At 43.4% G+C, this 24,812-nt stretch overlaps 1 protein-coding gene across 3 annotated transcripts in view; it reads left to right on the forward strand.

The window, feature by feature from the left end:
- The first annotated feature begins 259 nt into the window (after positions 1 to 259).
- The window catches only part of LOC122550462 (nectin-1-like), a 70,262-nt gene continuing 45,709 nt past the window's right edge, over positions 260 to 24,812 (forward strand). The window contains exon 1 of one of the 3 annotated variants that reach the window (XM_087987895.1): positions 260 to 701. In XM_087987895.1, coding sequence (XP_087844021.1) covers positions 314 to 701 — 388 coding nt within the window. In that variant the 5' untranslated portion in view covers positions 260 to 313. The remainder of the gene's footprint in view (positions 702 to 24,812) is intronic. The other 2 variants (XM_087987894.1, XM_087987897.1) reach the window with 2 other exon arrangements.

Consider the following 24,812-nt stretch of genomic DNA (forward strand, 5'->3'; position numbering starts at 1 on the left):
TTATTTGGATAAGCCCTGTCCTTGTTAGTTTTACCCCACATTTATCCACATGAAACACCATCTATCACATCACCCTCAGAGACACTGGCTTGTGGAAAGTCATATTCCATACTGTGCAAACTTTACTTTTTTTTAAATTTAATTGTTCAGACATGTCACGTTATCTCTGGATCGGATTGAACTTGAACCTGACGCACACCAGCTCAATACAGGAAATCCTGGAACCCGCTAGATTTCCGTCAGTTGGAGCAAGTTTTCGAGGTGGACCGAAGGTTCTGTTTGCGTGATGTCCATCTGTGTGACTCCACTGTAAATGCCGGAGATCAAAGCGGGTCAGACAGCACCAGTGGAGAGAGAGAGAGAGAACAAGCTGACATTAAGTGTCTGCCTGACCCGCTGTGAGCTCCAGCATTTGTTGTTTACTTTCAGTGACGTACAGACTGGGTTGGTGCTTTCCCCTCCTGGTTCCGTGGCTTGGAGAATACACAAAGGCAGATATGCTCAACAGAACTCTCTACAGAACATCAATAACCAAAGTGAAACATGGGAAAGTGTTTTTGTACATTTTCTGCCGCTGAGAGTTTGGATCGTTTATCGCTTCCTCCCTGCGAAAAGACAGTGTGTAATGGCGATTTGTGAGAGCTGCGTCGCTCTTGTTGTTCTGCTGTTAATCGTATGGAATCCTGGCTCAGAGGCTGCAGGTCTGTGGGGAAGCGGCGTGGGTGGGAGCTGGGGCTGGGAGCGATGACCAGTGTGATCGGGATAGACACAGCAAGAGGTTTTATCTAATCTGATCTTTTTCTTTATGGACAATTAACGGTTCGTGTTTCTGGTTCATTTACAGAGAAGGGCAGCAAAATAGATTACATTAATGGTCATTTTATATATGGAATAAACCAAAGCAATTGAGAATAGGTCTGTGGTTAAAGAAACTGGAAAAAAATGCAGCAGTTTTACTTGGAAATTATATTTCCTCCTCGCACCTATCGGAGTCTCTTATAATCAAAAAGTGTAAAAGATACAGGATTGACATGAGGAAGAATTTCTTAATTTAGAAAGGTGTGAACCTGTGGAATTCTCAACCACAGAAAGCTGTTGGGGCATATTAGCTAGATATATTCAAGAGGAGCTGGAGGTGGTGAAAGGGATCAAAGGTGGTATGGAGAGAAAGCAGGGGTAGGGTGCAGAAATTGCATAGTGATTTTTGTTGCAGGCTGGAGGGTTAAATGGTACCTAGTTTCTGTGCTTCTTTACAAATTATTTTGTACTTCTTCACAAATTATTTTTACAAAAGTAACAAAGTGCCTGGGTGATAACTTTCTTTCTGCTGGTTGCCTGTGCTTAATGCATTCACGGAAAATTTAATTTCTGCAATTGTTTGTACCAATTTAACAGAAACAAAAAAAACTTGTGCTGAACAAATCCACTAATATCTTTATGCTCCAGAAAGAATTAATTACCTTTGTGATTTCCTCTCTCGTGCTTTGTTTGTTAACCTTTGAGAAAGGAGAAAGTGAGGTCTGCAGATGCTGGAGATCAAAGTTGAAACTTTATTGCTGGAACAGCACAGCAGGTCAGGCAGCATCCAGGGAACAGGAGATTCGACGTTTCGGGCACAGGCCCTTCTTCAGGAATGAGCAGAGAGTGTTCAGCAGGAGAAGATAAAAGGTAGGGAGGAGGGACTTGGAGGAGGGGAGTTGGAAATGTGATAGGTGGAAAGAGGTCAAGGTGAGGGTGATAGGTCGGAGTAGGGTGGAGGCGGAGAGGTCAAGAAGAAGACTGCAGGTCAGGAAGGCGGTGCCGGGCTGGAAGGATCCGGCTGAGACAAGGTGGGGGGAGGGGGGATGAAGAAACTGGTGAAGTCCAAGTTCATCCCCTGCGGTTGGAGGGTTCCCAGTCGGAAGATAAGACGCTCCTCCTCCGACCGTCGGGTTGTTGTGGTTTGGCGGTGGATGAGTCCAATGACCTGCATATCCTCGGTGGAGTGGGAGGGGGAGTTGAAATGCTGTGCCACAGGTTGGTTGGGTTGGTTCGTCCGGGTGGCCCAGAGGTGCTCCCTGAATCGCTCCGCAAGTAGGCGGCCTGTCTCCCCAATATAGAGGAGGCCACACCGGCTGCAGCGGATGCAGTAGATGATGTGGGTGGAGGTGCAGGTGAATCTGTGGCGGATATGGAAGTTTCCCTTGGGGCCTTGGAGAGAAGTGAGGGGGGAGGTGTGGGCGCAAGTGTTGCACCTCCTGCGGTTGCAAGGGAAGGTGCCGGGAGTGGTGGTTGGGTCGGTGGGGGGTGTGGATCTGACAAGGGAGTCGCGGAGGGAGTGGTCTCTACGGAAAGCTGATAGGGGAGGGGAGGGAAATATATCCTTGGTGCTGGGGTCTGTTTGGAGGTGGCGGAAGTGACGGCGGATGATGCGCTGTACATGGAGATTGGTGGGGTGGTAGGTGAGGACGAGTGGGGTTCTGTCCTGGTGGCGGTTGGAGGGGCGGGGCTCAAGGGCGGAGGAGCGGGAAGTGGAGGAGATGCGGTGGAGGGCACCGTCGACCACGTCGGGGGGGAAATTGCGGTCCTTGAAGAAGGAGGCCATCTGTGTTGTACGTATTTTGAACTGGTCCTCCTGGGAGCAGATGCGGCGGAGACGAAGGAATTGGGAGAATGGGATGGCGTTTTTACAGGGGGCAGGATGGGAGGAGGTGTAGTCCAGGTAGCTGTGGGAGTCGGTAGGTTTGTAGTAGATGTCCGTGTTGATTCGGTCGCCTGAGATAGAAACAGAAAGGTCTAGGAAGGGGAGGGAGGAGTCCGAGACTGTCCAGGTGAATTTGAGGTCGGGGTGGAAGGTGTTGGTGTAGTGGATGAACTGTTCAACCTCCTCGTGGGAGCACGAGGTAGCGCCGATACAGTCATCAATGTAGCGAAGAAAAAGATGGGGGGTGGGGCCAGTGTAGTTGCAGTGTAGTCCCCATTAGTCCAAGAACTCCCCACCTACGTTTGTGACACCACCCACGCCCTCCACCTCCTCCAGGATTTCCGCTTCCCCGGTCCCCAACGCTTCATCTTCACCATGGACATCCAGTCCCTGTACACCTCCATCCCCCATCACGAAGGACTCAAAGCACTCCGCTTCTTCCTTTCCTGCCGTACCACCCAGTACCCTTCCACCGACACCCTCCTTCGACTGACCGAACTGGTCCTCACCCTGAACAACTTTTCTTTCCAATCCTCCCACTTTCTCCAAACAAAAGGAGTAGCCATGGGCACCCGCATGGGCCCCAGCTATGCCTGCCTCTTCGTAGGGTATGTGGAACAATCCATCTTCCGCAACTACACTGGCCCCACCCCCCATCTTTTTCTTCGCTACATTGATGACTGTATCGGCGCTACCTCGTGCTCCCACGAGGAGGTTGAACAGTTCATCCACTACACCAACACCTTCCACCCCGACCTCAAATTCACCTGGACAGTCTCGGACTCCTCCCTCCCCTTCCTAGACCTTTCTGTTTCTATCTCAGGCGACCGAATCAACACGGACATCTACTACAAACCTACCGACTCCCACAGCTACCTGGACTACACCTCCTCCCATCCTGCCCCCTGTAAAAACGCCATCCCATTCTCCCAATTCCTTCGTCTCCGCCGCATCTGCTCCCAGGAGGACCAGTTCAAAATACGTACAACACAGATGGCCTCCTTCTTCAAGGACCGCAATTTCCCCCCCGACGTGGTCGACGGTGCCCTCCACCGCATCTCCTCCACTTCCCGCTCCTCCGCCCTTGAGCCCCGCCCCTCCAACCGCCACCAGGACAGAACCCCACTCGTCCTCACCTACCACCCCACCAATCTCCATGTACAGCGCATCATCCGCCGTCACTTCCGCCACCTCCAAACAGACCCCAGCACCAAGGATATATTTCCCTCCCCTCCCCTATCAGCTTTCCGTAGAGACCACTCCCTCCGCGACTCCCTTGTCAGATCCACACCCCCCACCGACCCAACCACCACTCCCGGCACCTTCCCTTGCAACCGCAGGAGGTGCAACACTTGCGCCCACACCTCCCCCCTCACTTCTCTCCAAGGCCCCAAGGGAAACTTCCATATCCGCCACAGATTCACCTGCACCTCCACCCACATCATCTACTGCATCCGCTGCAGCCGGTGTGGCCTCCTCTATATTGGGGAGACAGGCCGCCTACTTGCGGAGCGATTCAGGGAGCACCTCTGGGCCACCCGGACGAACCAACCCAACCAACCTGTGGCACAGCATTTCAACTCCCCCTCCCACTCCACCGAGGATATGCAGGTCATTGGACTCATCCACCGCCAAACCACAACAACCCGACGGTCGGAGGAGGAGCGTCTTATCTTCCGACTGGGAACCCTCCAACCGCAGGGGATGAACTTGGACTTCACCAGTTTCTTCATCCCCCCTCCCCCCACCTTGTCTCAGCCGGATCCTTCCAGCCCGGCACCGCCTTCCTGACCTGCAGTCTTCTTCTTGACCTCTCCGCCTCCACCCTACTCCGACCTATCACCCTCACCTTGACCTCTTTCCACCTATCACATTTCCAACTCCCCTCCTCCAAGTCCCTCCTCCCTACCTTTTATCTTCTCCTGCTGAACACTCTCTGCTCATTCCTGAAGAAGGGCCTGTGCCCGAAACGTCGAATCTCCTGTTCCCTGGATGCTGCCTGACCTGCTGTGCTGTTCCAGCAATAAAGTTTCAACCTTTGAGAAAGCCAACAGGTTGTAAACAGTTTTTTTCTAATATATTTGAAATTAGCTCACTACTGTAGTCCAATATAACTAGGAGATGGATCAGTGTATTTCAAAAATATTTTCTGCAATTTGATATTCATAGGTTCCACACACAAGTAAATAAGTAATCACAGAACACGAATTAATGCCAAATATCTGTAATTCTGGCATTCAGAGTAAAAAATGGAGTTGAATACTCTTGATTTGGAAAGCTTAATTGTGTTAAACCCACTTTTAACTGTACTAATCAAGCTGAACCTGATTTTTTAAAAATGGCTTGACAGTAAGAGACAGAGGGCAGTGTTGGAGGGTTGCTTTTTGGATGGGAGGTCTGTGACTAGCCGTGTTCCACAGGGTTCGGTGCAGGGTCCACTGTTGTCCAATAACAAATGTCATTTATATCAACAATTTGGATGAGAATTTAGGAGGCATGGTTAGTACATTTGCCGATTACACCAAAGTTGGTCATATAGTCAACAGCGAAGAAGGTTATCTGAGATTACAAAGGAATCTTGATCAATTGGGCCAATGGGTTGAGGAATGGCAGATGAAGTTTAACTTGGATAAATGTGAGGTAAAACAAACAGGGGCAGGTTTTATAAAGTTAATGGCAGCACCCTGTACAGTGTTGTTGAACAGAGAGACCCAGGATTCGGGTATGTAGTAAATTTAAGTATGCATCACCTGTAGACTAGTTAATAAGGTGTTTAGCACACTTGCTTTCATTGTTTAGACCTTTTGAGTTTAGGGACTTGGGACATCATGTTGAGGTTTAGACAGGATGTTGGTGAGCATTTTTTGGAGTATTATGTACAGTTCTGGTTCGCCCTGCTACAGGAAGGATATTATTAAATTGGAGAGGATTCAGAAAAGATTCTGAGACTGGAGGGTTTGAGTTATAAGGTAGGGTGGGATTTTTCACTGAAGTGTAGGCTTGAAGAGTGACATTATAGAGGTTTATAAAATCATGAGGGGCATAGGTAAGGTGAATAGCAAAGGTGAGGGAATTCAAATGTTGGGAGCATATTTTTAAGATGAGGGTGAAAAGATTTAACAGAGACCTGGGAGGCAGCGTTTTCACATAGAGGGTGGTTTATATATGGACTGAACTGCCAGTGGAAGTGGTAGATGCAGGTACAGGTAAGGCACTTAAAAGATATTTGAACAGTACATGAATTGGGCAGACAAATGGTCTAGTTTAGTTTGCGAAATTTGATCGGCGTGGATGAGTTGGACAGAAGGCTTTGTTTCTGTGGTGTATGACTCATGACTCTAAAATAATTTGAAAACTTCATAAAAGGAATGGTGGTTTTGTGCTGCCTTATGGTGAATTTTCTGTTTGATGAACAACAAATTAATTTAAGAAACTCAAAAAAATCCATTTAAATGAGGTGCAGTTGATATCCTCTTGGCTGTTTCATTCCATGGAAGGGTTCAGAACTTCCAAGTTACCATTGCCTGACTTAATCTGGTATTGATGAAGATTAAAATCACCCAAATACAAAAATGCTGGAAATTTGAAACAAAAATGGAACAAAGCCAGAAGTCATACAATACCAGATTAAAGTTCAATGTTTTTATTTGAAATCACAAACTTTCAGAGCACTGCTCCTTTATTTTCAAATATTCTGGGTAAATCAGACAATGGTAACCTGAAAGATGATTTGAGTGTGTGGGGCACTTTCTTAGAGCAACATAATTAGGTGCCAACTAAGAAGCAAGCATTTTAGGTCAGGGAATATACAGTGTGACAGGATTTAATGAACTTAGAGTAAAGGAAGATCTTGGCACAGCTTTCATAATATCATAGAATTTCACAGTTCATCTGAGGCTGAAATATGTGGCTAACAGAGTTAAGTAAAGAACTAGAAAATAGATTTTAAGTGAGAGGGAAAGATTTAAAAAGGACCTGAGGGGCAACTTTTTCACACATACACATGGAACAAGCTGCTGGAAAAAGTGGTAGAGGCGGTACAAATACATTTTTCTTATGTCATAGTCCTAGAGAGGGACAGCATGGAAAGAGACCTTTTGGTCCAACCCATCCATGCCGACCAGATATCCCAACTCAATCTAGTCCCACCTGCCAGCACCCGGCCCATATCCCTCCAATCCCTTCCTATTCATATACCCATCCAAATGCCTCTTAAATGTTGCAATTGTCCCAGCCTCCACCACATCCTCTGGTAGCTCATTCCATACACGTACCACCCTCTGCGTGAAAAAGTTGCCCCTTAGGTCTCTCTTATATCTTTCCCCTCTCACCCTAAACCTATGCCCTCTAGTTCTGGACTCCCTGACCCCAGACTTTGTCTATTTATCTTATCCATGCCCCTCATAATTTTGTAAACCTCTATAAGGTCACCCCTCAGCCTCCGATGCTCCAGGGAAAACAGCCCCAGCCTGTTCAGCCTCTCCCTGTAGCTCAGATCCTCCAACCCTGGCAACATCCTTGCAAATCTTTTCTGAACCCTTTCAAGTTTCACAACATCTTTCCGAAAGGAAGGAGACCAGAATTGCACGCAATATTCCAACAGTAGCCTAAGCAATGTCCTGTACAGCCACAACATGACCTCCCAACTCCTGTACTCAATACTCTGACCAATAAAAGAAAGCATACCAAATGCCTACTTCACTATCCTATCTAGCTGTGACTCCACTTTCAATGAGCTATGAACCTGCACTCCAAGGTCTCTTTGTTCAGAAACACTCCCTAGGACCTTACCATTAAGTGTATAAGTCCTGCTAAGATTTGCCTTCCCAAAATGAAGCACCTCACATTTATCTGAATTAAACTCCATCTGCCACTTCTCAGCCCATTGGCCCATCTGGTCCAGATCCTGTTGTAATCTGAGGTAACCCTCTTTGCCCTCCACCACACCTCCAATTTTGGTGTCATCTGCAAACTTACTAACTGTACCTCTTCTGCTCGCATCCAAATCATTTATGTAAATGACAAAGTAGAGGGCCTAGCACCGATCCTTGTGGCACTCCACTGGTCAAAGGCCTCCAGTCTGAAAAACAACCCTCCACCACCACCTTCAGTCTTCTATCTTTCAGCCAGTTCTGTATCCAAATGGCTAGTTCTCCCTGTATTCCATGAGATCTAACCTTGCTAGTCAGTCTCCCATGGGGAACTTTGTCGAACGCCTTACTGAAGTCCATATAGATTACATCTGCTCTGCCCTCATCAATCTTCTTTGTTACTTCTTCAAAAAACTCAGTCAAGTTTGTGAGACATGATTTCCCACGCACAAAGCCATGTTGACTATCCCGAATCAGTCCTTGCCTTTCAAAATACATGTACATCCTGTCCCTCAGGATTCCTTCCAACAACTTGCCCACCACCAAGGTCAAGCTCGCCAGTCTATAATTCCCTGATTTTTATTGAAAATCTTTTTCACTTTTTAACAAAAAATCCCATAAAAGTTATTAAAATCCAGAAGTACAGAAAAGTAGAAATAATATCGTACTATTACAGTAACGTTAACTGTAAGTGCCTACTACTCTTCATGATACAATCGTCTCATCTTTACTTAACCCAAATTGAAATAAACTCAAATTAAATAAAATAACATTAAATTAAATTATAATCCACTAAAATTAAACTACATTACATTACACTACTCCACTCACCGCACCTCCACCGAAACTCCCATCCAAGGGAGGAACAGTTATTATACCCATATTTACTAGGCCTCCCCCCGTCCCAGGGTTCCCGGACAGCCATAAAAGGCCCTCATGGCTATGTAAAGGTCCTGATGAGTACTGCCGATAGATCCATGTCTATGCAATTTAGAAATGGCTGCCATGTCTTATAAAATTGCTCTGTTCCATTGCGCACCATGCTTGTCAGATAACCTTGAGGGACGTGCTCCATCACAAGTCTGCACCACCCTGCAAGACCTGGAGGTTTTTCTAATATCCAATTCATTCGGATGTTCTTCCTTGCACCATGTGTAAAAATGTTGAATAACCTCTTCCCGTGCTCACCCAAAGATACAGATTCAGTAGTCCCAAAAGAAGGGAAACTGGATCTTTCTTAACTTCAATTCCCAGGATCTTCTCCAGCTCATTCTCTATGGCACCCTAGTATCTGTGAATCTTGTAGCAGGACCAAAAGCAATGTGTAGGGATGCCTCTGCTGATTTTACAGTTGGGACATTTCAGGGATCCTTTCTCAAACTTTGCTAACCTCTCTGGTGCCATATGGGCCCTGTGAAGGATCTTCAATTGCATGGTTTGTGCTTCATTGCATATTGAAATTTTCTTTACATTCCTCTATATATCCTCCCATATTTCCGGTAAGATTTCTTCCCCTAACTCTTGATTCCAGATCTCATGGAGTCTCTCCATATCCTTCAAGGCATTCCCTCTCTGGAGATGATATATCGTAATAACTGAGAGAGTGCCCCTACATCGGAGCTCTCTTCATTCTATATCCGACTTGTAGGACTGGGCCAAGAGTATGGTCGTCTTCTGTATATAATCCCTAACGTGGAAGTATTGGAAAAGGTTCCTGTTAGGAATGATTTTTGACCTAATTGGTTGAAAGACATCAAGACCTCTGCCTTGAATAAATCTCCCACAGGAGACTCCCTTACTCTCCCAGGCTTTAAAGCCGGAGTCTATTGACCCCAATCTAAATCCTTGGGATCCCACCAATGGGGTGAACAGCAAAGTTGTAAGCAAATTCCTCACCCTATTGTATTATCCTCCGTGCTTTCACTGTATTTATGATAATTGGGCTCTCATAGTGCTCAACTATTAATATCTTCTTATCCATGAAGAGTAAGTTTATGAGGGGGCATCTCATCTGTGAGGTCTCAACATTAAGCAATATCGACTTCAAGTTATTACGCACCCATTCACTCTCATATGACAGCAGGTCGCCTTTTTGGTATCTCTTAGATCTGGGAGGTCCACTCCCCGCTCCCATATCCTGCAAAGTTGCAGCTTGGTAAATTTAATTTGGGGGCACCTACAGAACCAAATAAATGATCCAAGCCAACCAGCAAACCTCTGCAGTGTCTGTTTGGGTAATAATGTGGGAGCATCCTCATGGGATATAATAACAGAGGAAGAACATTCATTTTAATCAAGTCTGTACGGACTGGCCATGATATGGGTAGTCCCTCCCACAGCTGCAAGCCCTGCTTTATTCTCTCAAACAACTGATCAAAGCTAGCTCTGTACAGCTGCCGGAAGATCGGGGTAATAAAATTTCCCAGGTAGAGAAAACCTTTCTATGACCATCTAAAAGGAAACTCCATTCCGTCCTCCAGCTTAAGTACTTCCATCAATCCCACGAGCATGACTTCCGACTTTGCAAAATTTATCCTGTATCCCAAAAAACTGCTGAATAATTTAATTTTTTGTTTTAACCAGTGTATGGAATTTTTGGAGTTAGCCAAAAACAAAAGGATATCATCCACATAGAGGGTGATTTTGTGTTCCCCAACACCCACCTTTTGTGCCTCTTTTTATCGGGGTTCTTTCAGATGGCCTTCGCCAACGGTTCAAGAACCAAGGTAAACAGCTGCAGCAACAGGGGTATCCCTGTTGGCTGCCTCTCCCCACATCAAAATTGCTGGACTTAACCCCATTCATGATAACTGCCACCTTGGGGTCTCGATATAACATTGTCACCCACCTGGAGAAGGCCCCTCCCAGACCAAAGTCATGTAAATCAGCAAAGGGATGCGGCCAATCAAAAGCCATTTCTGCATCCAGGGAGACCACCAAGCCCGGAATCGCTCTCTGCTGACATTTTTGGACTATGTTCAATACCCGCCTGATATTATTGGAGGAGCTGCAGACCTTGATAAAACCCGTCCGGTCCTCTTTTATAATAACGGGCAGCACTTTCTCCAACCTCAGAGCCAACACCTTTGATAAAATTTTGAAATCCACATTCAACAACGAGATGGGTCTATACGATACACAATCCTTGGGGCCTTTCCCTTGCTTTAAAATAAGGGAGATATTAGCCTCCCTAAGAGAGGGAGGAAGACAGTCCTGACTATACAAATGACCATACATCTCCAGAAGTGGATCAGCTAACGTGTATGATCTCCTTGTAAAGTTCACTCGGGAACCTGTCTGGACCAGGTGCCTTGCCTCCTTGGAGCTTCCTTACCGCCTCTTGCACCTCCTGTATCGTCAGAGGTGCATTTAAAAGGGAGGCCTGATCTGCGTTTATATTGGAGAGGTCCAGGTTTTCAAAAAAGGATTCCATTCTCACTTCTCCATCCCCACAGCCCTCTGAACGGTATAACTCTGCGTAGAACTCCCGAAATCTGGCATTGATTTTTTTCAGTTCATGAGTGACATTTCCCAGTTCTCTCCCTAACAGACACAATAGACTGTAGAACACTTTTTTCTTCCTAACCAGGTATCTGGCTTCTCCCCATATTCAAACAGCCTTTGCTTTGCAAAGGAGACCCCTCTCTCCGCCACTTGTGTGAGCGCTGAGTCCAGAGCAGCCCAGGGAGCCGTGATCCGTTGCAATTTGACCATGGGTGGTCTGGTATAAAATGCCAACTCGGCTGCCTGCAGCCGGGCCTCAAGCATCCAGTGCTGCTCCCCTCTCTGCCTCCTTCCCATTGTCGAGTATGAAATAATCAGACCCCTTAAGAATGCTTTGGTGGACTTCCAGAGCACTGATGGATTACCAATTGATGCCCCAAAAAGCCCTGAACTCCCTTTGAATGTTATGTACAAAGTTATAAATCACACAACACCAGGTTATAGTCCAACAGGTTTAACTGGAAGCACTAGCTTTCGGAGCGCTGCTCCTTCATCAGGTGGTTGTGGAGTGCACAATTATAAGACACAGAATTTATAGCAAAAGTTTACAGTGTGATGTAACTGAAATTATACCTTAGTAAATACCTTGATTGTTTGTTAAGTCTCTCATCTGTTAGAATAACCATGATAGTTTCACTTCTTTCATATGTAAATCACAAAACTTTTTTTAAAAGTTACATTCTCAGGTTAACTGTAACAATTGGTGTCAGCGCAGATAAGATGTTGAGATATTGAAGGTGTTAGTCCCCTGTGTTCCCTGTCTGTGCCATAATGTTTAGACTGATTCTAATGTGAAAAGTGAGTTAACAGAGTCTTACATGGATTCATGCAGTTTTTGAGCAAAGTACAATGTAACTCTGCAAGTACAAATTCACCCCACAATCAGCTCACCTTGTCTGGGGTATGGCACAGAGGCCAACACAGCAAACTTTTCAGACTGTGGCTATCTTGAATCGCTGCCACAATTACAACATTTAAAAGACATTAGGACAGGGACATGAACATTAAAGTTTTAAAGGGATATGCGCCAAATGCAGATAAATGAGACCAGTTTAGATTGAGATACCTGGTTGACATAAACAAGTTACACTGAAGGGTCTGTTTCCATGCTGTATGACTCTATGACTCCATCAAGTCAGAAATCACATGACACCAGGTTGTAGTCCTACTATAACTAATAACTACGACTAATAGTCAAACTAGCGCTTCATCTGATGAAGGGGCTATATAGCAAAAGCTTGTGATTTCAAATAAACCTGTTGAACTATAACTTGGTGTCATGTGATTTCTGACTTTGTCCACCCCATTCCAACACTGGCACCTCCACATCTATGACTCAATGACAGTAGAGAAGCAATGGAAGGCAATGAAGAAAATATTTCATGATTCTCCAAGTTCTTTCTAAAATGTCATTGAGAAAGAAGGTACAATAGATTCTCATGCTTGATAATAAAGAAAATGGTGGAAGGGACTTAGAACAATTACAATTGCCAGTGAAAAGATACTGGAAAAAGTATTAACCTAAGAAATGCAAACTCCCTTCCCAAATGACACTAGTGAACCACCAATCCACTTATTTCATATCACCAACACTGAGGCGAGCTTTCTTTAATTCCTCATTTTTAAAGTACGTGATTAAATTGTTCAACAAATTTAGTTTTATTAAATTAATGCAGTCAAAAGTTCCTAGGAGACCAAATAAAACCCTGTGTTCACACAATACCTTGCACAATGAATTACTTTATCTTGCAGTAAAATCTCATATCTTAATATGGGAAATTTAATTTCCAAATGGAGATTAACTGATTTCCATAAACAGCAGCAATTTGACAATTGCTGAAGGAGTAGCACTTTGAAAGCTTGTGATCTCAAATAAACCTGTTGGATTCTAACTTGGTGTCATTTGACTTCTGACTTTGACCACCCCAGTCCAACACCAGAACCTCCACATCAAAAACAGAACATACTGGAATTTAGATCTGGTAGCATCTAAGTTGCTACGACTTGTCTACCTAAAATGATTCAACATCATGACCGTCTTAACTTGGGGGCATCCAAACATCCTGATATCTGGTGTAAAAATCAGTGGTAGGTTAGATAACCAGTCAGGTTATGTTCTCAGTGTTTGCTCCTCCATTCCACTGCCACTTCTCATTGTGGGGTTCCATATCAAAGCCAACGGTTTCACTGTTAATTGGACAAGCAATGGAATACTTGAAAGCAGGAGAGGGGTTTGCAGTGAAGTAGAGTTGGATGCTGTCAAAGCATTTGGTGTGTCTGATGCTGTACTTTGTGAGGATGTTGTGAAGGAGCAGCATGTAGAAGTACTCAAGGATTAATGTTTGGTTGGGGCAGACATGTTGGAGATTATGGTACCAGAGTGGGAAGGGAAGCTGCTTTTGGAAATTCTCTGTCTATCATTGGATAGATAGTAATAGTAGATACTAATAATGGATAGTGATGGTCAATCGTAATGTGATCAACCATATCAAAGATTGGAGACAGTCATAAAGAAACAGAAAGAATAGCGCACACCAGAATCTCAAATGAATCGGACATTATGCATAACTTTGATAAGGGATGATATTGATAAATGGGTAGGAAGGTCAATCATGGAATTGCAGAAATTATGAACAGAAGTTTGTGAGCAGTCATTCTTACCAATTTAAAGTCAACTCTCCTTTACCTGAGTCTGGGAAATATGGCGAGTTCAAAAACATTAGGCTCAACCCTGAGAGGGAAGAAAGCCCAATTCTGCAAACCAAGATTTAACTGATAAGACAAGAAACTTGCTAGTGAGCAGCAAGAAGCCTAATTATGTACGTTAATATTATACTACCCTCATTATCTCTACCCTGTCTGAGTCTCACAAAGGCTCATGGTCTAGCACATTCACTGTTGCATGCAATACCTTCTGTCATTTGCTTTCCCACATCAATCCTATCAGATGAGTCATCCTGCAAACGTCCTTCAATGCCTACTCACTCTGAACACCTCACCAGCATTAACAGCTGTTATAGTCACTCATTTCCCTCAGTCCCCCACTCTCATTACAGTAGAGCATCCCACAATGGCAGAGAGGGCCGAGATGGGTGGTGGGGCACTTGACACCAGTCTTTTCACCTACAGTTAATGCGGGGTATGGGTGTTTGCACAAAAGCTTTACTAACAGGGGCTTGTAGTTCCTGGTGGAAATGCTATGTGGCCCAGGACTGTCCCACAGGAGTCCCCACTCCACATTCGCTATTGCTGCCTCAGAGCTAATGAGGAGATTGTTCATCCAGTTATCACCCATGGTTTGAGGAACCCTGACCTCAGGTATTCTACAACTAATCACCCCAATACATGTTGGGTAAATGCAATGTTAGTTGCAAATGTCAATTATCAGATTCACTAATGTCCTTTTGGGAATTAACCTACTCTGGTTTCCTTGTCACTCCAAGTTCAGGATAATTAGCAGTTGGCTCTTGTTGTGGACAAGGCTAGACCACTCAAAACATTCTTAAGCAGGCAACCCTGACCATAGCTTTGCAATTTGTTTAGGTAAGTGTCTGGTGAAAGTTACCCGGAGTAATTTAGCGAAGTTGACCACCAGGTTTAAAACAGACAGAAATTTATTCACAAAAATACAAAATTAAACACAAAGAACAGAATAAAGAGCCCCTACAGAACTCAGTCTATCCAAACTAGACTTAATTATATTGTTCCAAATATACACAGCAGTCCCAATATGCAAACCCCCTTTAAAACAACAGTGAAAATGAAACAAATGCTTACAGATTGAAGTTAGAAGGGCAGAAAGGAGAGAGTTTCGCAGCATGTTTCCACACAGCTGAACTCCTAACTAGTTCTGGACTGAACTGCTCAGCTAGAGAGCTGACCACTTCCCTTTCGTTATACAGGTCACTTCTAAAACATGACTACTTTGGCCTGAAGTCTCATATGTTTATATATGTACAAAAAGGCCTCTCATACCCTTTAGTCTCTGTACCAAACCAGTCTAATCGGAACCGGGAGCTGAAAAAAAATCAAGGACACAGTTTCCTTGAGAAAAAGAACAGCTTTGAGGAAAAAAGGGGCCAGCTTTGTGACACCACTGTCCCCCTTTTAAAAAATGAACCATCAATATCAAAAGATGACTTTATTTTTAAAACCCTTCAAAAACAAACTAATTAGTAGTCTAAAACACACATGTACACTATACTATTATAAACATGCAAAACCACATATGAATTCAGGGCGTGGCACACCGGCCACCAAAAGCCTCCGTTTCTCATTCGAGTCTCGATAACACATCGGCAATCACGTTTTCATGACCTGCCACCTGCACAATTGTCAAATTGAATGGCTGCAACAACAAACTCCATCTAAACAGTCTGACATTTTTGTCCTTAAATTTTTCCACAAATGTCATTGGGTTGTGATCAGTGTATACGATTGTCTCACTGGTATTGCTGGTAATACAAACACTGAAATGTTGTAATGCCAACACCGAGCTTAAAGTCTCTTTCTCCACTGTTGAATATTTCTGTTGATGAACATTCAACTTCTAGGAAAAATACCCATTGGATCTTTCTATTTCCCCGTCATTCTCCTGCAGGAGCACCACACCCACACCCACGTCACTGGCATCAACAGCCACCTTGAAAGTCTTTGTGTAATCTGGTGTGGATAATACTGGGACAGTAGTTAACACAGTGTTTAGGCTGTCAAATGCCTTTTGACAGTCCGCTGTCCACTGAAACTTCTCACCCTTTTTTTAACAATTCGGTGAGTGGAGCAGCCACACTGCTGAAGTTTGGCATAAACGTTTGGTTAAATCTACTCAACCCCAGGAACCGTAGTACTGCTTTTTTCATCAACGGTGTGGGAAAATTCCCAATTACTTTCACTTTTGCATCTGGTGGGGTCATTTGTCCAGATCCAATAACATGGCCCAACAACATGATGTGGGCTTTGGCAAGTTCACTTTTAACAAGGTTTACCACCAAGCCTGCCTTCCGAAGTTGAACGAACAAGTCTGATAAATGCTGTAAATGTTCCTTCCATGAGTGACTAAAAATCACCACATCATCAATGTACACTGCACAATTGGGTAATCTGGCAATGACCTTATTAGTCAGTCTCTGAAATGTGGCTGGAGTGCTTCTCATACCAAATGGCATGACTTTGAACCGATATACTCCATTTGGCATTACGAAAGCCAAAATTGCCTTCGCTCTCTCTGACAGAGGTACTTGCCAGTAGCCTCTGAGCAAGTCCAACTTAGAAATGTAAGCTGCTTGTCCCAATTTTTTTGACACAGTCCTCCAACCATGGAATTGGATTTGCATCAGTTTTTGTAACGGCATTGACTTTGCGATAATCCACACATAACCGTTGAATACCAACTGGCTTTGACGCCATGACAATAGGTGAACTCTACTCACTAATTTACTTTGATTATGCCGTTTTGGAGCATGCGCTGTAGGTACTTCTGAACCTGTGCCAACTTTAAAGGGTTATGCCTATAAGGATGTTGCTTAATCGGATCAGTATCTCCTATACCTACATAATGCACAATTAGGTTAGTACTTCTCAGTTTATTTCTGGGTATCCCCCCATGTGATAGTAATAACTCTTTCAAGTCATTTTGATTTTCTGATGGAAGGTAACTCAATAATTTATCCCAATTTTTGACAACTTCCTCATTGTCCAAATTGATTTGAGGAATGTCCAATTCAGAATCCTCTGAACTTGGTTCTTCCTTCTGTGCTGTAATCATTAACACCTTCTCCTCTTGCTTTCCGTCCCTGTCAAAATACCTTTTGAGCATAGTCACATGACACACTGTGAGATTTCTTCCTGTCTGGAGTCTTTATCGAGTAGTTCACCTCACTCAATTTCTTCTCAATTTGATACGGTCCACTAAACCTTGCTTTAAAGGCTCACCTCTGACTGGAAGTAACACTAATACCTTATCCCAAATTGCAAAATTAGGAATTTGTGAGTTCCTATCCGCTTTCTGTTTCATTGTATGCTGTGGTACTTTTAAATGCTGTCCAGCCAACTCTCCAGCTCTATTTAATTGTTCTGTAAAATTTGACACGTAGTCCAAATGGGTGGTCTCTGAATTCTGACTTATTCATTTCTCCTTAATCAATTTTAATGGTCCTCTTACTTCATGTCCAAAAATTAATTCAAACGGACAGAATTTGGTCGATTCAGTCAGTGCATGCCTGATTGCAAAAAGTACAAATGAAACACCCTATCCCAGTCATCTGAATAATCCTGACCGTAAGCTCTCAACATGGTCTTTAGGGTTTGATGTCATCTCCTGCGATTCTGGACGGTGTCAGTAGATTTGAATTGCTTTATTCCCAAGTTGTCTATAACCTTCAATAGTTTGGATGTGAAGTTTGATCCTTGATCTGACTGGATCTCTATTGGTAGTCCATATCTGATAAAACATTTAAATAATTCTTCCACAACCCTTTTAGCTGTGGTGTTGCGTAATGGGGTTGCCTCTGGAAACCTTGTCAATAATCTATTATTGTGAATAAATACTTATTCCCGCTTTTTCTTTGAGGTAGGGGATCTACACAATCAATTAAGACTCATGTGAAAGGTTCCTCAAATGTTGGAATAGGTATTAAAGATGCAGGTTTTAATACTGCCTGTAGTTTTCCAATTAGCTGACACATATGACATGTCTGGCAAAATTCAACTATACCCTTGTGTAATCCAGGTCAGTAAAAATGTCTTTGTATTTTAGCCTGTGTTTTCCTCACCCCTAAATTACCTCCAAGTGGTAGCTCACACACCACTTGCAGAACTTCTTTCTATACACTACTGGCAAAATAATTTGATGAATCTCTGCCCATTTCTCATCTGCTTGAATGTGTGATGGTCTCCACTTCCTCATTAAGACATCATTTGTTAAGTAATAACACACAGGAATGCATTCATTTTCCTCTGTAAATTCCTTTTGATACAACTGTTTTAAGTTCTCATATTTCTGCTGCAATTCGATAAGCTTAACAGAACTAAAGCATGTTTACCTATTTGTTCCTGCTCTGTTCCACTTATCTGATCAAAAGGATAAAGCTATATCAGCTTCCTCAGCTGTGCCTTTTGATCTCTCCTGCTTCAACTTGTGCCTCTGTGATCTTGTGATCTCACAATCTGGGAAAATTCCTGGATAAGCATTCTTCATTTCTTCAGTTGCCTGTGACTCCACGGCTTTTCAACTAGAGTAAGCAGCACGGCTACTGGTGAATCAGCTATATCATTTGCAAGAACAAATTATATTCCTGGAGCTGAGAGTTTGATCAGTAATCCTACCACAAATTCTCCAATCTTCTTTGGACTCTCTTGCCTCACTTTACATAATTGAACACTTTTGTCTCACCATGAATTCTGTTACCAGTACCTTTTCTGGCAATAGTCCCTCAGGAGTACATATCTCCTCATCCTTCAGCATTACAAACTGAGAGGATCCTATGTCCCTTAATGTTGTTAACGTCTTTACTTGCTACTCCTGACCTATTTGAATAACCTTTACCCTTGCATGTATATTTTTAAGCAGATCTGGCACTTCCTCCTTAATCAACATCTGATCATCTTGTACACTCTGAGGCAGGTGTCTAACTTCCCTTGTGCTTTTTGTTACTAGTCCAACAAAACTCCCAGGCTTGTCCGGTTTTCCTACATCTGGCTTGCTCCCAGTTTGCAGTCTGGCGTTCTCCAACACTGTGATTTTGTGTGGCCCACTTTATTACAATGAAAACACCGGAGCTTTTTAACTTCTTTGTCCACCTCAAGGATTTCTTTTTTACCCTGCGGTAAATTATCCTTATGATTTTCACTGAGATATACCTTTCCCTTCCCGGGTGAAGATTTCTCTTTGCCCCGGTTTCTATCCCTCATGGACTGAAATTGATTCTGGAAGCCAAACCGTGGTTTATGGACCAGCTCATAATCATCAGCCACTTCAGCTGCTAACCTTGTTGTTTTAACTCTCTGCTCTTCCACATGAGTTCACACTATTTCCTCACTCACGTTACCTTCAGGCTTTATCTCCAGCCTTTATAAAGCTCTGGTTAGGCCCCATTTGGAGTACTGTGTCCAGTTTTGGTCCCCATACCTCAGGAAGGACGTACTGGCACTGGAGCGTGTCCATCGGAGATTCACACGGATGATCCCTGGAATGGTAGGTCTAACATACGAGGAACGGCTGAGGATCCTGGGATTGTATTCATTGGAGTTTAGAAGATTAACGGGAGATCTAATGGAAACTTACAAGATAATACATGGATTGGAAAGGGTAGACACTAAGAAATTGTTTCCGTTAGGCGAGGAGACTAGGACTCATGGACACAGCCTTAGAATTAGAGGGGGTAAATTCAGAACCGAAATGCGGAGACATTTCTTCAGCCAGAGAGTGGTGGGCCTGTGGAATTCATTGCCGCAGAGTGCAGTGGAGGCTGGGACGCTAAATGTCTTCAAGGCAGAGACTGACAAATTCTTAATATCACAAAGAATTAAGGGCTATTGGGAGATTGCGGGTAAGTGGAGTTGAAATGCCCATCAGCCATGATTGAATGGCGGAGTGGACTCGATGGGCCGAATGGCCTTACTTCCACTCCTATGTCTTATGGTCTTATGGTCTTTTACGCTGACTTTCATTTTGAGGTGTCAATTTCTGAAGTTCAAACGCTCTCTTTTTCTTTCTCTTCTGCTCTCTCTTTTTCCCTCTCCTGCCTTCAATAATAACTCAAACTGTTCTGCTGCCATTTCCTTATCTCTTGCCTCTAACTCAAGCTGCTCCATTTGTAATTGAATTCTGCCACCTCTATAGATTCTGATGTTCCTACTGCAAGTTTAAATGCTGAACTACCGCTATAATGATCTCTCCTTTCCTCACAGAAGCAGGCAGATCCAGTCCCAGTTGGTCTGCTAATTCCTGCAGCTTGGTCTTATCCACTTTTTGCAAGTCACCACATCACTTCCAGAAAACCTTTGGTGACTGAAAGAGCCATTACTATCCCAAGCTTTGTCTACCCAACCAAACCAACACCCGAAACAAAGACACTAGCACGTATCACTAGCTGTTTAAAATCCCACAAAGAGCCCCCAGTCTGTTACAGGCTAGGCCAGACCACTCAAAACATTCTTAAGCAGGCAACCCAGACCTTAACTTTGCAATTTGTTTCGGTAAGTGTACGATGAAAATTACCCGAAGTAAGTTAGCTCGGTTGACTAGCAGGTTTTAAAACATACAGCAGTTTATTCACAAAATTACACAATGAAACATAAAGAACAGAATAAAGAACCTCTACAGAACTCAGTCTATCCAAAATGGACTTAAATTATGCTGTCCTGAATACACTCAACAGTCCCAATAAGTAAACCCCCTTAAAAAAACAGTAAAAATGTGGCAAATGCTTATAGGTTGAAGTTAGAAGGGCAGGAAGGAGAGAGTTTTGCAGCCAGTTTCCACTTGGCTGAACTCTTAACTAGTTCTGGACTGAACTGCTCAGCTAGAAAGCTGACCCCTCCCTTTTCATTATACAAGTCACTTCTAAAACATGGCCACTTTGGCCTGAAGCCTCATCTTTTTACATATAAATGAAAGGGCCTCTCAATACCCTGTAATCTCTGTACCAAACCAGTCTAATTGGAACCAGGAACTGGTTTATGACCCCGCTGAAAAAAACCAAGGACACAGTATCCTTGAGAAAAGGAACAGCTTTTAGTAAAATGGGACCAGCTTTGTGACACTCTTAATTGCCCTTTTATGGTGCAGGGGTAGTGTCACTAGCCGTGAACTGAAAGGCCCGGATTCAAGTCCCACCTGCTTCAAAGGTGTGTAATGACATCTTTGAACAGATTATTTAGGAAAAGAAAACAGGAAAACTTCTATTATGGTAATGTCCCAACCTCTGGCCTGAAAGGCATGGTGGTTCAGTGATTAGCAGTGTTGCCTGACAGTGCCAAGGACCTGGGTTCGATTCCAGCCTTGGGCGACTGTGTGAAGTTTGCACATTCTTATTGTGTCTGAATGGGTTTCCACTGGTGCTCTGATTTCCTTAGCTCAGTTGGCTGGATTGTTGGTTTGCAGAGCAGTGTGGTGCCAACTTCATGGGTTCAACTTCCATCACTGATTTGAGGGTACTGTGAATGACTCTGCTTCACAACCTCTTCCCTCGCCTGAGATCTGGTGGCCCTCAGGTTAAATCTCTAATGAGAGAGCAGCCCCTATGGTCATGAGACTATGGCACACAACAATAACAGCTGGCTAGGTGCATTAGCCATGGAAGATGCAGGATTACAACAATTGAGTTAATGAGGTGGATCTGAGTGGGGTGATCTTTGAAGGATTAGTGTGGAACTGATGGGCTGATTAGCCTGCTTCCATACTGTAGGCATTCAATGATTCTATGAAAGACTCAGATTCAAGTCCCACCTGGTCCAGAGGTGTGTAAAGCACCTCTGAATAGGTTGTTTGGAAAAACAGGAAAAACATCTATTGGGAGCCCTCTTGAGGTGGTGTCCTTATCCCTGGACCAAGAGACCCGGATTCAAGTCCCACCTGCTCCACTATTTAACCATTGGTAATTAGTATTTGCATGCAAATACAAAATTTAAACAGTTCATGAAAACACTTGGCAGAGTCAGCTTTTTGAAAACTTTTTATTGTGAATTTTGCACCCAAGTAGTTACTGCTTTGCATGGTTGAAACATTGCAAAACCATTGGCAGAAGTAATAGAAGTGCAAATAGGCAATTAATGTTGACCCTCTTTTTGTGAACCAGGCAGAGGAAGAGTCTTTTTCTAAATTTATTCGGTCAAAACAGTTTTAAACACCTGTCAAAATTATTAACTTGCTCTGATCCAGGGCAATCAATTCCTTTTCATTTTTGGATCCAGAATAGGGCAAAAATGTTTAAAAAGACTATATCTTTGCTGTTCAAACAGTCCCTCAGGATCAGGGATGGCCTGCTTCCATTTGGGTTCTGGAATGGCTGATGTTTGGATTTGGACTTGTCATATGTCAGGCTTGAAGATTTGGGTAGGTTTGTTTAGAGGTTTGTGTGCTCCCTGCAACACCTCTACTTTGTCTCTGCACTCTCCTGATGTAGTCACAATGATTTTTGGTGCTTTCCTGAATGAGCCTTCTCCATTTTGGTTGGCTATAAGCCAAGTCCTCACTAAGTGAGCTGGGCGTTTAACTCTCAGATCAGATGTAAGCCTGTTGATTGGCAGAAGAGGCACGGGGCTGAATAGCCTACTCCTGTTCCTATTTCTAACGGCCTATACTTTGTGAACATTGTTCAAAGTGCTCCACTATCCTTCTGCGAGTCTCCTGCCAAGAGGTGTCTACCCACAGCTATTGCCACTTTGTTAATGATGATTTGGATCTGCATTCCTAATCATCAGATCATGCATTGTTAGTACAATCATGAATAGTAATGCCTTGGAACTACCAACATGATGTAAACATGAACGATTTCCAAACCAAATTAGTTTTATTTGAAATCTAATCTAATAGATATCATTGGAATCCATTCAAAGGCATCAAGGGAAATAAAATTACAGGGAAGACAGCATGGGAATGGTAATGACTAGATTGCCCCACAGAGAAGTAGAATAGATTTAATTGGCAGAATGGACTCTTCGCTCTGAATGGCTCTGATCAAGGTGAAACTTAATATTAGAAACAATCCTGCAGTTCTCTCCCATCATCCAGCAGCAACTGAAACAAGTTGAAAGGTTTTGATAAAAGTAAAATAATTGGTAGGGGATGGAAGTGGTGCTAAGCATTTCATTGATATGTTATGAAAGCTCAGAATACTTGTAAAAGCATGCATACTTACTTAATGTCAGCTGACTTTATTATCAGACAAGTAGATCCCAGACTGAAAATCTGTCTTGACAAATAAAAACTAAGGAAAATGATAACAAGGTGGTCTTTCATTGATAACAGCTACAAACCAAGAGATTAGATTAGATTACTTACAGTGTGGAAACAGGCCCTTCGCCCCAACAAGTCCACACCGACCCGCCGAAGCGCAACCCACCCATACCCCTACATTTACCCCTTGCCTAACACTACGGGCAATTTAGCATGGCCAATTCACCTGACCTGCACATCTTTGGACTGTGGGAGGAAACCGGAGCACCCGGAGGAAACCCACACAGACACGGGGAGAATGTGCAAACTCCACACAGTCAGTCACCTGAGGCGGGAATTGAACCCGGGTCTCTGGTGCTGTGAGGCAGCAGTGCTAACCACTGTGCCACCGTGCCGCCCCTTAGTTAGTTTTAAGAATATAATAGAATAGGATTTAATATGCAAAAGAAATTATAACTGGAATAACTAGAAATTATAACAAGAAGAAACTGCTATTTACTTTATTTGAAAGGTTTAAAAACATTCCAAGATGATCCTGTCTATCACAGCACTATTACTTTACAGTACTTGAACACCTTGGAGGGAGATTTCCATTCCCTGTCACTCACAAAGGAATGATGTATTAGTTAATTTCAGTTCTGGTCTTGAGAGCTAATAGCCTTGATTAGTCACACACTAAACTTAGTTTCCATCAGCTTCAAATAACTCCTTCATGATTCCAACCAAATAATTCTGACCTAGAGCTTTCAACTAAAACCCTCAGAGATAATGTATTTAACTGTTCTACACTAATTCCTTTCTGCACACAAACATTTGACCAAACTTCAAATCAAAACTTCTCCAAATTGAAATTAAAAGCTTTTGAACAATAGGTCACCTCCACCCCAACTGAAATACCTATTCAAACTGCAAACAATCGTTCAGTTAAAACATAGGATCAGGAAAGTGACTGTGATGGAATACTCTCCACTTGTGAAGAATGGGTGTAACTCCAATAACACTCAAGAAGCTTGACACCATCCAGGACAAGTAGCCTATTTGATTAGCATCACATCCACATACACCCATTCTCTCCAGTACCAACACGTACTATCCACAAGATGCTCTGCGGAAATTCACCAAAGATCCCTAGACAACACCTTCCAAACCGACAACCACTTCTAACTAGAAGGGCAAGGGTAGCAGATACATGGGAACACCACCATGTCCATGTGAGTGTCCAAGCCACTCACCATCCTGACTTGGAAACATATCACCGTTCCTTCACTGTCTCTGTCTCTGGATCAAAATCTGGAATTCCCTCCCTAACAGCATTATGCGTCAGTCTATAGCGTGTGAACTGCAGCGGGTCAGGAAGGCAGCTCACTACCACCTTCTCCACAGCAGGGTGGAGTCTAGAACAAAACACTTGAAAGAAGGATGTTTGGAAAACTATTAAACAAAAGGCTGACAAGTTTGTGGAGAATGTGGCCTATATCCTGATGTCTGAAGAGGCTCTCAATTATAGATTTTCTTTTGAAATCAAATTGTTTAGATGTGTTATGAGACACATCGGTAAGAGATGGCACCTGGACTCTGAACTTCTGGCCCAGAGATAGGGATACCACCAAGATCCAAGCATAAGTCCCATGCATTTTGTTATAATCTTCTAAAATTGCATAGATTCTGGAAGGATCACAGTGAATTGGATAATAGTTGATATAACACCTTTATTCAAGAAATGATGGGACAGAAAGCAGATTGTAGGTCAGTTAGTCTAACAAAGGTAAGGCTGTCTTGCTGCTCTGAAAAGAAAAGAAAACAGGAAATCATGCAAATGGTTTCTCCTGGTCTGGCTGTATACTTCAAAATAGAGCTG

The sequence above is a fragment of the Chiloscyllium plagiosum genome, unplaced genomic scaffold, assembly GCF_037043375.1.
Source record: "Chiloscyllium plagiosum isolate Xiang-an unplaced genomic scaffold, Cpla_swu_hap1 HiC_scaffold_6, whole genome shotgun sequence".
NCBI lineage: Eukaryota > Metazoa > Chordata > Chondrichthyes > Orectolobiformes > Hemiscylliidae > Chiloscyllium > Chiloscyllium plagiosum.